General features: G+C 44.6%; 1 protein-coding gene across 1 annotated transcript; it reads left to right on the forward strand.

Annotated features, from left to right (window-relative positions):
• Positions 1-1,120: 1,120 nt before the first annotated feature.
• Positions 1,121-13,913, forward strand: cdnf (cerebral dopamine neurotrophic factor; the record flags this gene model as incomplete). Its single annotated transcript, XM_052034125.1, has 4 exons — positions 1,121-1,136; positions 5,317-5,444; positions 8,782-8,923; positions 13,642-13,913. Coding segments are annotated over 4 exons (471 nt in total), but the record flags the coding sequence as incomplete, so codon positions are not given.
• Between the last annotated feature and the right edge of the window lie 749 nt (positions 13,914-14,662).

The raw sequence follows: 14,662 nt of genomic DNA on the forward strand, positions 1-14,662 counted from the left end.
CTCCCCCCCCCCCTCCTCCCCCCTCCCTCCCCCCCCTCCCCTCCCCCCCTCCCTCCCCCCCCTCCCTCCCCCCCCTCCCCCCCCCTCCTCCCCCCCCTCCCCCCCCCTCCTCCCCCCCTCCTCCCCCCCTCCTCCCCCCTCCCTCCCCCCCTCCTCCCCCCCCTCCCCCCCCTCCCTCCCCCCCCCCCCTCCTCCCCCCCCTCCCTCCCCCCCCCTCCCCCCCCCCTCCTCCCCCCCTCCCTCCCTCCCCTCCCTCCCCTCCCTCCCCCCCTCCCTCCCCCCCTCCCTCCCTCCCTCCCCCCCTCCCTCCCCTCCCCTCCCTCCCTCCCCCCCCCTCCCTCTCCCCCCCTCCCCCCCCCTCCTCCCCCCCCTCCCCCCCCTCCTCCCCCCCTCCCCCCCCCCTCCCCTAAGCCGCCTCCCCGCAGCCGTCCCTCAGACCGCCCCCACCCTAGCCAGCCCCTCCCCCCGCTGGGCTACCCCTGTCCCCTGCCCCAGCCCCCTGCTCGTCCCCCGGTCCCACCACCCCCCCCCCCCCCCCCCCGCCCGTTCCTCGGCTGAAGTGTAACTATATCTCTTGTGTCATGGTTTCTTCATTAATGGGGAAATAAGGAGTCAGCGGTGGTTCTTCTCTCTAAGAGGGAAAGCTCACTGAACGATGTAGAGGAGGGATTTTGCTGCCAAGTTGATATCTTGAGTATGACATCGGGAGTCTGTGTCTGGTAACTTAATGGTTGAGAGTACATGTTTTCAGTGGTTATATAATGTTGTTTTTTGCTAGTTTTAGAAAAGTTTGAAGGGAAAGCGCTAAATTCTTCAACTATCAGTTGAAAACAATTAGCTGTATAGTTGAGGTTTGGGCTGAGTCTGAAGAAAGTTCAATAAAGCTGTAAAATATCAGTTGCATCTTGTAGTGGTGGAAATGACTTGAGACAACAAATTAACTCTCCGGTACAAGATTACTTTGTACCTGTGAAATGTACCTAATGCTAACACTGAGTGTTTGCTTGTTGCTGAATTATGCAAATAACTGTTCTAAACTTGTTTGATTTTAAGCATGTTTAGCACACAAGCAGCAAAATTCATGAAGACTGGCTGGCATGCAACAAGCGATGCATTATAACATTTTTTTGTACATGGTGAGTGTGTATGTTGAAGTTTTTATTATTATAAACCAAAATGAAGGTGTGGCTTTAAATGGTGTGGTTCCACATTCTATTTGGAATTGTCTTACTTATCCTGCAGTGGATTTGATTTGCCTCCAAATGCAAGAGTTTACTTGAATCAAAATTCTTGTGATGTCATTCTGCAGCCCTGAATAATCCTGTTTTTGGTATCTGTTCATTTACTGATCTTTGAAGGATAATTTGTGAGGTTCAATATTGAAAACAAGACCTATTATCAGCTTTATAGATATTTTTATGTATATGCAACTAAATAAATACAGTGAAGTGCATCTTTTTGCGTAGAGTGTTCTGGGGGCAGCCCGCAAGTCTTGCCACTCTTCCGTCGCCCACATAGCATGCCCACAACTTCCTAACATGTATGTCTTTGGAATGTGGGAGGAAACTGGAGCACCCGGAGGAAACCCAGACAGACACGGGGAGAACGTACAAACTCCTTACAGCGGCGGGAATTGAACCCTGGTCACTGGCACTGTAATAGTGTTTACACCAACTGCTGTCTGTTACTTTACATTAGTGCACAAATGTGTTTATGTTAATAGCATTTTATGTAAGCTGTTTTAATAGTGCTTGCCAAAGTTGTGCATGTTGGTGACCTGAATGCATCCACTTTTTTCTGTTGCTTGGATGAAACACTGTTGAGGAATTTTGTGTGCTGGATGTATTTAGAGATTGAGCTCTACATTCCAAAGGTTTGAAAGAGATGGTTATCAAGGCAGTGGATGGATTGGTTATCTTTCAAAGTTCTGCACATTGTGGAATGGTACCTTCAGATTGGAGGGTAGCCAACACGACACTGCTATATAAGAAAGGAGAGAGAAAGCATATGGGGCACTATTGATCTGTTAGCCTAACATCAGCAGTAGGGCAACTGCTGGAATCTATAATGAAGATTGACAGAACACCTAGAAAAAGGGTTAAGCAGAATCAGCAAACATTTATGTAATGGAAATTATGCTTGACTAATGTATTCTGAGGATGTGACTAGAAAAATAAATGAACCAGTGGATGTAGGGTATTTGGATTTTCAGAAGGCTTTCAATGTGGTCCCACACAAAGTTGGCTGCCATGGTTGGGGAGCATAGAATTGGAGGTCACAAACTGGCGTGTAGTAAGGATTGGTTAAAAGGCAGAAAGCAAAGAGAAGTACTAAACAAGCCTTCCTCGGGTTGGCAGGTTACCAGAGGAATTACTGCCAGGGCCTTGGCAAATCAGTCTCAGTGATTTGGCTGTGGAAACTAAATTTTGTGTTTCCAAGTCTGTTGCTGATAAAAAGCCAGGTGGGATTGTGAATTAAGGAGAAGGGTGTGAAGAGGCTTCAAGGTGATGAAGGTAAGTTGAGTGACTGGATGAGGATGTAGTAAATAGAATATGTAGGAAAAAAGAAGAAATGCTCAATATTTAATGGGGAGAGATTGGGAATTGTTGAAGTACACAAGTCACAGGCAGTTAGCAAGGCAAATGTATGTTAACCATTATTTAGAGAGCTTGAGTACAGAAGGAAAGAGCCCTTACTACAAGTAGAGGGCACTGGCAAGACCTGACCTTGTGTACAGTTCTGGTTCCCTTGTCTAACAAACATATGTTGACCATAGATGGAATGCAGTGGCAATTCATCATATTGGTGCTATCGGAGGGGAAATTGAGTTGACTAGATCCGTTTTCTAAAATTTAGAAGAATGAGAGTTCTTACGGGACTTAACAGGAAGGATGATTTCCCTGGCTGAGGAGTTTAGGACAAGGGGTCACAGTCTTGTAATAAGGACCAAGTCATTTGGGACTGAGCTGAGAAATTTCTTCATGGAGAGGGTGGTGAACCTTTGACATCCTCTACACCGGAGGGCTGTGGAGGTTCAGTCTCTAACTTCATTCTAAACTGAGACCGATAGATTCCTGGGTATTTAGGGAATCGAGGAATATGAGGATGATTCAGGAAAATAAACCTGAGGGAGAAGATCAGCCATGAATGAAGTTTTGAAAGGCCAGGTGGCCGGTGCCTACTTGTCATTGCATTGCTACTCTGCCCTGATATACTTGCAGCACCAGGCTCCAGGGCATGTTCCCTCCTGCCAACTCTTCAGTGATATTGCATGTTTTCATGTCAGTCTTGTGCTGGGACCACTCCCATTTGAAACAGCAGTTTACCATTTATCACTCTTAGGCTGAAAACTTTGCCTTTTACTGATTTGAGAATTCAAATCCAGATTGACATTTAACAGTGGTGTTCTAATTTAATCCATTATGAATTTACTTATCCCTAAAAATGTGTTTATTTAAAAAAAAGTCTTTCATTGAATATTTAGAAGGGAAAATGTATTGTGACTGGGATGACAATAACTTGTCATGTTGGTTGAGATAGTGTTTCACCATTTGGCGTTTGAGCTGGCAAATAGCTTTATCCCACTTTTCCTCCCTGTCCCAAATCTCTTTCCCTCATACACCTCTCCGATCTTAAACGTTGACCTGGTTCCTGTCTGAACCATTAACCTCAGAAATGAATTCCACACCCTCAGAATTGAAAAGTCCCTCTTGTTCTAAATGTCTTGTATTTAATCTGCAGTCCCCTCTACCACAGGGAATGCTCTGCCAATGTTGGTTCACATTTCAATTTGTTAATACATTTAACCCTAATGCATGTTATTTTGTAATCTACATTCTAATAAAATAGCTCCAATTTAGTGTACTATGAGCTTGTATTCCCAATCCCTCTGTACTTTCACACCGTCCCCCTCTATTGTACCTAATTACTGCTATTTTTCTAAGTTTGAAAATTTGATGTTTTTGCTTTAGTCCTTTATCCTAACAATAACATTTTGTTTTGTTTTCCTTGGTCTTAATAGCTCTGATATGAATGTGATTAAAGTGCCAGATGAATTTAAGAGGTTGAAAACTAATAATTACCTGGAGTAGGTAATATTTCACCCACAGCACAGAGTCAAGGAAGCAGACTTTTTTTTTGAGATGTTGACTTTCATAAGCTGCCTAAAAGACATTGGTAAGATCCAGGCAGATTGCAAACTATTGCCAGCCATAAGAGAAGTGGTAATAGAACAGACGTGGCAACTGCAGACCTATTGAGTAATTACTTTAAGCATTAGCTATAAAACAGCTGAGAAGAAATGGCATAAATTCAGACCATACCTGACCAAACTCCTCGATGTTTCTGCAGATGTGAGGTCCGAATTGATAAAGCCCTGTGGCATGACTCGGTATATCTTGACTCTCTAAAGCAGTTGACAAAGGCTCCATGGGGAAACTCGCAGTAATGGGTAGAACCTAGCTTTGGACAAGAACTTGTCTAATTGATAGAACCAGCAGCAAGAGAAATTACTGTCGAGAACAAGTTTTGGAATGCTCCAAGGATCATTGACAATGTACTAATCTGTAGCATTTCCATGGTTTCCTTTACACTTAAAGGTTTGATCAAAACCAGATTTGTCTTCCTCAAACTTGCACGACTTTAAGAAATTCTGAAACCCTCATGAACACACTGCATGGTCATCTCCTTCGATTCATTATTTTTTTATGGCTGTGAACAAAAGATTCTCCTGAAAGGTTTTCTGATGTCTTGAGTCTCGATCCCAGGATAAGAGCTAAAACAAAACATGGTGAAACTTTCTTTTTAAAACAAAGTTTTGTTTATTGATTCCCTTCCCAAAAGCTACAAACTGGAGTTTTAATTAGCATGTTTTACATTTATATTAATGAATAACTTGGCTTTGTAACCAGATCCAAAAAAAAACCCAGTTAAGAAGTGTTACCAAAGATAAACTAGAGTCCAGAATGTGTCCTGAAGAAGGATCTTGACATGAAATGTTGCCTGTCCATTTCCCTACATCGATGCTGCCTGACCTGCTGAGTTCTTCCAGCAAATTGTTTGTTGCTCTGGATCTAGAATGTCGATTTTCTGCATTCAATTCAAGTTGTATTGATTGGCATCTGGTATGTTATGGGAATTTTGGAAGTTTTATCTTTCCATGGGAATGTGAAAATGGGCTGCTGTTTCTAAAAGTTTTAAAAAGCATAGATTTTATAATTATTTCTGAAGGTAGTTTCTTAAAATGTCCATTTATTGCAACCTGTGTTTTCATGCTGGTATCTTCCTTTAAAAACATTTCTCCTCAACATTTCTCAGTGTGCGTTGGATTTCTGGAAAGATTTTACAAGTATTTGAAAGCACAGGATGTAGAACTGACACCTGCACTTGTGGCAAAGGAACTGATGCTAATGTGTGAACACACCAAAGGAAAGGAGAACCGACTGGTGAGTGTGAGAAGTGTGTTTCCCATTTGCAGGAAGCTATTAAGTAAACTGCTGTGAAAAAGGGCAAAATGCAAGGTAGGTGTGTTAGTGATACAGGAATTAGTCACAGAGCAATACCTTCTTTGTTAAGGAAAATTTTGACTATTTACCAGAACACAGAAGATTGTGGTAATACCCGTTACTGGCTTCTAATTTGAAAGGGATTTTCCCTCTGAATGAAGAATTAGATTCAGAGGACAAGGGAAAGTTTTTCAAGTGTAAAGGGGGAAGTTGGGAGTATTTAAAAAGCGGAATAACTAATGTATTACACCTGGAACAGTCATGTCATTTATTAGTAAATTTGATTAATACAGGTAGCAAAAGACAGTAGATAGAATATAGAAAAACTACAGCACAATTCAGGCCCTTCGGCCCACAAAGCTGTGCCAAACATGTCCCTACCCTAGAAATTACTAGGCTTACCCATAGCCCTCTATTTTTCTCAGCTCCATGTACCTGTCCAACAGTCTCTTAAAAGACCCTATTGTATCTGCCTCCACCACTTGACGGCAGCCCGTTCCACACACTCACCACTCTGTAAAAAAAACAACAACAACTTACCCCTGACATCTCCTCTATACCTACTCCCCAGCACCTTAAACCTATGTCCTCTTGTGGCCACCATTTCAGCCCTGGAGAAAAGCCTCTGACTATCTACCCGATCAATACATCATCTTATATACCTCTATCAGGTCCCCCCTCAACCTCCGTTGCTCCAAGGAGAAAAGGCCGAGTTCCCTCAACCTGATTTCATAAGGCATGCTCTGCATTCCAGGCAGCATCCGTGTAAATCTTCTCTGCACCCTTTCTATGGCTTCCACATCCTTCCTGTAGTGAGGTGACCAGAACTGAGCACAGTACTTCGTGGGGTCTGACCAGGGACCTATATAGCTGCAACAATACCTCTCTGCTCCTAAATTCAATTCCCAGATTGAAGGACAATACACCATATGCCTTCTTAACCACAGAGTCAACCTGCGCAGCAGCTTTGAGTGTCCTATGGGCTCGGACCCCAAGATCCCTTTGATCCTCCACACTGCCAAGAGTCCTACCATTAATACTATATTCTGCCATCATATTTGACTTACCAGAATGAACCACTTCACACATCTGGGTTGAACTGCATCCGCCACTTCTCAGCCCAACTTTGCATCCTATCTATGTCCCTCTAACCTCTGACAGCCCTCCAAACTATCCACAACACCCCCAACCTTTGTGTCATCCGCAAACTTACTAACCCACCCCTCCACTTCCTCATCCAGGTCGTTTATAAAAATCACAAAGAGTAAGGGTCCCAGTACAGATCCCTGAGGTACACCACTGGTCACCGACCTCCACACAGAATACGACCCTTCAACAACCACGCTTTGCCTTCTGTGGGCCAGCCAGTTCTGGATCCACACTGCAATGTCCCCTTGGATCCCATGTCTCCTCGCCTTCTCCATAAGCCTTGCATGGGGTGCCTTATCAAACGCCTTGCTGAAATCCATATACACTACATCTACTGCTCTCCCTTCATCGATGTGTTTAGTCACATCCTCAAAAAATTCAATCAGGCTCGTAAGGCAGGACCTGCCCTTGACAAAGCCATTGTTGACTGTTCCTAATCATATTATACCTCTCCAAATGTTCATGGATCCTGCCCCTCAGGATCTTCTCCATTAGCTTACCAACCACTGAGGTAAGACTCACCGGTCTATAATTTCCTGGGCTATCCCTACTCCCCTTCTTGAATAAGGGAACAACATCCGCAACCCTCCAATCTTCCGGAACCTCTCCCGTCTCCATCGACGATGCACAGATCATCGTCAGAGGCTCCACAATGATAGAGCATGGGAAATTAGATTGAAGATGGTTGCGTTGATGTATTCCCTGCACAATCACTGTGACCACCCCCTGCACTGAAACTTACTCATGAGATACAAGGCTAGAACATACTGCCCATTCTGAATTACCTCCTGAAAGAGTGATGTGCTGGGCCATTTGAGGGTTAAGAATTAATCATGTTAGTGTGGTTCTGGATTCACCAGACTAGGTAAGTGAACAGCAGATGGCTGGGTGTTGGTGTTAATGCAGTGAGTGCCAGTGGCTATATTGAATGGTGTTCTAACAGTGTCTCATTTATGCCTGTGTCAACAACAGAAGTGCTATATAGTTCCATTTGGCTTTACTCTCCTGTAATAACAGTGCTGCAGTAAGAATAATGAGGAGATGGCCAACTCCTCTCCATCACGGGGTAAGATCGTGGCTGTTGTTCAAGTAAATGCGTGGATATATCTGACCAATTAAGTCAGGAATGCTCTGTCCATACAGGATGCTTTCCTTTATTAGCAAAGGCATAAAATGTAAGAGCAAGGAGGGTATACTAGAATTGTATATAATGCTAGAACACTGCTTGAGTACTGCAAGTAGTTCTGGTCACGTTACGGGGGAGGTGTGGTTACACTGGAGAAGGTGCAGAGATTTGAGGATGTTGTCAGTTCAGTACTCGAGTCGTAGCAGTGACAACAGATCGGATGGTGTGGGACTATTTTCTTTAGATCAGAGGGAAGATTTTATTGAAGTGCCTTGATAGTTTAAATGGGGAGGATCCATTTCCTTTGAGTGAGGGTCAAAAAACCAGGAGGCACAGATGGATTTGGGGGAGGGGGGGCAGCAGAGGCTTGTACACCCAAAGAGTGGTGGTACCATTGAACCATGGAACACTACAGCACAGAAAACAGGCCGTTCGGCCCTTCTAATCTGTGCCGAAACTTTCTGACTTAGTTGGTTAGATATATCCACGCATTTACTTAAACAACAGCCATGATCTTGCCCTATGGAGAGGAGTTGGCCATCTCCTGTTTATACACTCATTCTTACTGTGGCTGTGGCGCTGTTATTACCGGAGAGTGAAGCTAAATAGAACTATATAGTTCTTGTTGTTAAACACAGGCATAATTGGTAGAGGCAGGAACCCACCTGTATTTAAATAATGCCTCAACATGCCGTGACCTGAAGAACCATTAACCAAGTGCTGGATGGTGGAATTGAATTTGCTAGCTGGAATGGGCCAAACGGCCTCTCGTTGTGCAAATTTTATAACTTAGTTGAGGGCTTTCAAACCTTGGTTTGTTGCAGGTGCATTTTGCTGCAGTGGCATTCAGGTAAGCATTGCTGGTTTCTAACAACATCAGTGCTTACCTGAAGCAAGCCCACTGCAACTTTGGTAAGCAGTAGATATAATAACTTGCATAAACTGTCTTTTATACTTCACACTGTGACAGCATGTATTAATGTAGCTTTACTTTTGAAATAGTGCTACTATATTGGAGCTACAAGTGACGCTGCGACTAAAATCATCAATGAAGTAGCTCGTCCCATGAGTGCACATGTACCTGTACCAAAGGTTTGTGAGAAGCTGAAAAAGAGAGATGCCCAGATATGCGAACTAAAATATGGTACAAATATCTTCAATTCCTTCACTCTGTGCAGAGAGTTAAATGTTGATTTTATTTTGTGAATTGCATGTTTCTACAAAATTGTATCCTGTATCTGGTTCCTCTTGTCTCTGGGGTTGTACTGTGTTCAAAGTGTCGTTTGTACTTGATGAGGCTAAAATTCATACTTCATCTGTGCTGAGATGAGGAGCTACGGACCACATTAGCCATGAGGAAATGCTGGCTTATAACAACGTTCAGAAGTGATATCAGCAGTAGTGAGTCCTTTTTATTTTACAAAAAAAGGATTCTGTGAAGTTGCCTCATACTTTGGACTACCATTAAATTGAAATTAGAACTGTACACTTGAGGTTTGTGACATAAACAAAATTTCCAAGAAAATACTGTAACCCGTGTACTGGATCCAGACCATCTGTTTCCAGGCAGGAATGCTCCTCTCAGCCACAACCTCCCTGCTGGAGTTTGATGCATTATCCAGGCTGACATTTCAGTATTCTGATAAATGATTCCTGGGACTTCCAGCTGTGGTGTTAAATTTTTTTTATTCAAAATAAACTTTATTCATAATAAAACACAAACTATATACAATTACAAAACAGTGCAAACCTTGTACATTCTTGTACAGGTCATTCATTAGTGTTCCCTTTCTACAAACATATATATGTATATTAAAAAAAAAGCACCGATGCCACAAGTGTGGCTCCCTGGAAGCTACCCGGTCCTGTATTTACAATATTTAGGGGCTTTCTCGCCTGTCCCCACCCCTCCCTCTCCAGTGGCAGAAGAACCCTAAACTGTAGTCCTTCCCCACTGAGCCCTTGCATTGGCTGCACCCAGCTTCAGTGTGTCCCTCAGCACGTACTCCTGCAGCCTGGAATGTGCCAGCCGGCAGCATTCCCCTACAGTCATCTCGCAGTGCTGGAAGACCAAGTTTCGGGCAGACCAAGGAGTGTCTTTCACCAAGTTGATGACCTTCCAGCAGCAGTTGATGTCCGTCTGTGTGTGTGTCCCCGGGAACAGCCTGTAGATCAGAGAATCCTCTGTTATGCTGCTGCTGCTGGGGATGAACCGTGACAAGGACCCTTGCATCTTTCGTCACACCCTCCTCGCAAACCCACAGCCCGCAAAGAGATGGGCGACGGTCTCGTCTCCAGCGCAGTCCTCCCAGGGGTAGCGCACACTGGGAGTGAGGTTCCAACCATACAGGAAGGATCTGACTGGGAGGGCCCCTCTCACCGCCAGCCAAGTGAGATCTTGGTGCTTGTTGGTGAGTTCTGGCGATGAGACATTCTGCCAGATGGTCTGGATAGTCTGCTCAGGGAACCACCCCACAGTATCCATTGAGTCCTTCTCCTGCAGTGCCTGCAGGATGTTCCGTGCTGACCACTGCCTGATGGACTTGTGGTCAAAGGTATTGGTCTGGAAGAACTTTTCCACGAAGGACAGGTAGCGCGGCAGCGTCCAGCTGACTGGGTCCAGGCCCATCCTTCACAACGGCAGGGACAGGTAGAACCTCGGTACGTAGTGACATTTCCATGTACTTGGGTTCCACACACGCCTGATGCAGCCACAGACGAAGGTGGTTTTCAGGAGGAGGGTGATACTGGGGACACCTTTACCCCCATTGTCCAGGGACTTGTGCACGGCGACCCGTCGGACCCACTCCATCTTGGATCCCCAGGTGAACTGGAAGATGGCGCGGGTGATTCCCAAGCCAGAGGAGCGAGGAACAGGCCACACCTGCGCCAAGTATGGCAGCCCTGAGAGCACCTCACACCTGATGACCAGGTTCTTCCCAGTTATCGATAGGGAGCGCCGTTCCCACAGTCCCAGTTTCTGCTTCACCTTCCCAATCCGCTCCCGCCAATTTTTCTTGCATGCCCTGGCCCCTCCGAACCATATCCCCAGCACCTTCAGATAGTCAGGCCTGACGGTGAAGGGGACGATGGATCGGTCGGGCCAGTTGCCGAAGAGCATAGCCTCACTCTTCGCACGATTGACTCTGGCCCCTGATGCCAACTCAAACTGGTCGCAGATGCCAGTCAATCTGCAAACTGACCTCGGGTCCGAGCAGAAGGCGGCAACGTCATTCATGTACAGGGAGGTTTTCACCTGGGTGTCCTCACTGCCTGGCAACGTCACCCCTCTGATGGTCTCGTCCTTCCTGATGGATTCGGCAAAGGGTTCTATACAGCACATGAACAAGACGGGAGAGAGGGCAGCCCTGCCTGACTCCAGACTTGATGGGGAAGCTGTCTGTTTCCCACCCATTGATTTGGACTGCGCTACAGATGTCTGTGTAGAGCAGTTGGATCCAGTTCCTGATTCCCTCCCCAAAGCCCATTTTGGAGAGCATGTCCAGCATGTGCATGGGTGATATCCTGTTGAAGGCCTTCTCCTGGTCCAAGCTGACCAGGCAGGTGTTTACCCCTCTGTCCTGCACGTAGGCGATGGTACCCTTCAGTTGGTTCGGGGAATACAAGAACAACCTCAAAACTGCCCACTTGCATCCAGTGTTCAAATCTCAACCAACCACATCAAAATAAGGGCGTCTGCTGACTGGCTCCAACTACTCCAGTGCCTTCCCATCCAAAGTAAATTATTTGGTGTTGATGCTTTGGGAATGACTGAGGGCATGAAACTACTTGCTCCATCTCCAAGTAGTGCAGGGACTGAAGTGGTTCAAGAAGATAGCTCAGCATCACCCCCTCAACAGTAACTAGGGATAGGTGACATCCATGGCAAGGACTGTATGCAATGAATGGTGCAGCCTGAGGGAGTATTGAGAAGCAGAGGGACCTTGGTGTCAAGGATCCCTGAAAGTCCCAAATAAGATGGTGAAGTAGTCTAATGGTATTGGTTTATTATTGTCACTTGTACTGAGGTACAGTGAAAAACTTGTCTTGTGTGCCGATCGTACAGGTCAATTCATTACACAGTGCAGTTACGTTGAGTCAGTACAGAGTGCATTGATGTAGTACAGGTAAAAACAATAACAGTACAGAGTAAAGTGTCACAGCTACAGAGAAAGTGCAGTGCAATAAGGTGTGAGGTCACAACAAGGTAGATCGTGAGGTCAGAGTCCATCTTATCGTATAAGGGAACTGTTCAGTAGCTTTATCACAGTGGGGTAGAAGCTGTCCTTCAGTCTGGTGGTACGTGCCCTCAGGCTTCTGTATCTTTTCCCGATGGAAGAGGAGAGAAGAGAGAATGTCCTGGGTGGGTGGGGTCTTTGATTATGCTGGCTACTTTCCTTCATTAGCTGGGGCATAGAATATAAAAGCAGGGATGTTATGGCACAACTTCGTAAGACATTGGTTAGGGCACAGTTGGAGTACTCCGTGCTGTTCTGGTAGACACACTACAGGAAGGATGTGACCACACTGGGGAGGGTGCAGAGGAGATTCACCAGGGATGGAGCCTGGGATAGAGCGTTTCAGTTATGTGGAGAGGCTAGGTCTGTTTATTTTAGTGGAACTGAGGGGATAGGTGTACAATCTTGAGGAGCATAGATAGAAACTCTTCCCCTGAGCAGGGCATAGGTTGGGGGAGGAGGTTTAGAGGGGATCTGAGGTAGATTTTCATTCCAGAGTGTGGTTGGAACCCGGACCACACTGCCTGAGAGGGTGGTGGAGGCAGAGACTCAGTGTTTAAGTATGTAGACACGCACGTGAATAGCCAAGACAGAAGGCTACAGACAATGTGCTGGTATTCAGAATTGGTGTCGTACTTGTTGGCCAGCACGTTCATGGTGGGCCCAGGAGCTTGTTTCTGTGATAGGACTCTGCAACTCGATGTTTACCTGCTAGTGACACCATCCAGTCAATGACTGAAAATAAATATTTGCCTTGTTCATCTGTTGCAAGGCTTGGTTGCTGCAGGGTATTCTGTTTTCCCTAAGCAAATATAGGAATCCATTCCTGGTGTTCTGATGTGATGGGCATCAGCAGTTCCCTGCACATGATGTAGGTAAACTGTCGAGCTATAAGTTATTGAGATGATAGGTTGGTTTTGGTTGATGCCATTCTTGGTTGGTTTACCTGATGATAAATACTGAAAATGTTTTAGCTGTGGACCCCTTCTCACAATAGCAGTTATTGCCAATGAACAGAATTAATAAAAGGACGGTGTTGTGAAGGGGGGAAGGTACATGCAGGAAAAGAAATGAACAGTTTTGTTCACAATGCCTTGTATAACCAGATATTTTGCCTCATTCACAAACTTGTCGATTACAGAATGCATTTTGCTTCATTCTCCCATCCCAAAAACTCTCTGTAACCTCGGCCCAAAAGTTATAAAATGTGACACAGTGATGGGGAAAGCATTTTCTTAGACACTGCTACTGTCGTGGGCGTACAAAGGCTGTGGGCTGTCTGGTGGGTGGTGTTGGTAGGAATTGATCTTAAATTTAACCACTTCGATATTTTGAGTAATTGAATTGTAACTAACATTGTTTTATTTTCTTTCTAAATGAAAGATATGCCAAAATAATTTTAACCCTACTCAGTAATTTTGTGAAACTATCAAATCTTTTGTGGTATCTTGCTTTTACTTCTTACACCAGTGTTTTGTAGTTGAATGCTGGAATTAACGGATTGGGTGTGTGAGCTGGTGTACCACCCACAGTGTAATGTTTAGTCATAGAATTTGCCTGCCTTTTGTTTCAGTACAGTTAAATCTTAACGTTAAAAGTTGCCTTCCATTTTGTTGCCTCGCAGATAAGAAATTGAATTTGAATAAAGCCGAACTGTCCAAACTGAGAGTGGCTGAGCTGAAGAGGATTCTCGACAGCTGGGGAGAGAAATGCTTGGCTTGTGCAGAGAAAATAGAGTTTATCAATTTAATATTGGAATTGGCACAAATGTACGAGTCTGATCAACTAGATTTGAACTCTGATCTATAAAGTGTCTACATTTTTTAAAAAAGCTGAAATCCACCCATTATTTATTGTACATAAACATGGTATATGCCATGCATACAATACCATAAAGAAAAATTTGCAATTAAGTTGTGTGTTCAATTTTTACCACTTATGCAAACAATATATATTCCACATCGCTTTGAGCAGTTACATTTCCTATCATGCAAGGCCAGTGTGGAGAACGTCAGTGACAGAAATACTAAATTGTCTTTGCAAGTAGAGTATGATATGTTTTACAGGGAAGAAGAATTGAAATCATGTGGCACCTTTTGCAACTTTCCTCATAAATCTCCTCTGTAACATCTTTAGTCCAATCACATTGTTACAGTAAAGTGGCCAGGAGTGTATGTAGTGCTCATGAAATATAGTCACTGTTGTACCAAGTTCCCACAACTTTTATTTAGTAATGTTAGTTTCTAAGATTCAAGGGTGGGGGGGGGGGGGCTCTTGAGCTGGAATTGTGCAACCTTTTACACCCATCTGAGAGTTAAGATCGGTCCTTGGTTCAATATCTCATCAGAAAGGCAGCACTTCTAACAGAGCAGCAGAAGCTCATCAGCATCCCAACCTGAGTCCGCTAATTCAGAGGCAAGAGCACTGCAAAGTGATTTGCAGCAGATGTTTGAAACCACTGGTTGATCCATGATTTATGGAATAATTAGTTTAATTTTTATACTAAGATTATTTTTAAGTGTTTATTAAAGACATGATTTGCCACTAGAGGGTGCACTTAACCAACTATTGATGTTAACTTCCATTTATACAAATCTCTAATATAGCAAAACTGCCTGAGGTCCTTCACAAATAAACATAAGGCA

The sequence above is a fragment of the Pristis pectinata genome, chromosome 19 (assembly GCF_009764475.1).
Source record: "Pristis pectinata isolate sPriPec2 chromosome 19, sPriPec2.1.pri, whole genome shotgun sequence".
Classification (NCBI taxonomy): Eukaryota; Metazoa; Chordata; class Chondrichthyes; order Rhinopristiformes; family Pristidae; genus Pristis; species Pristis pectinata.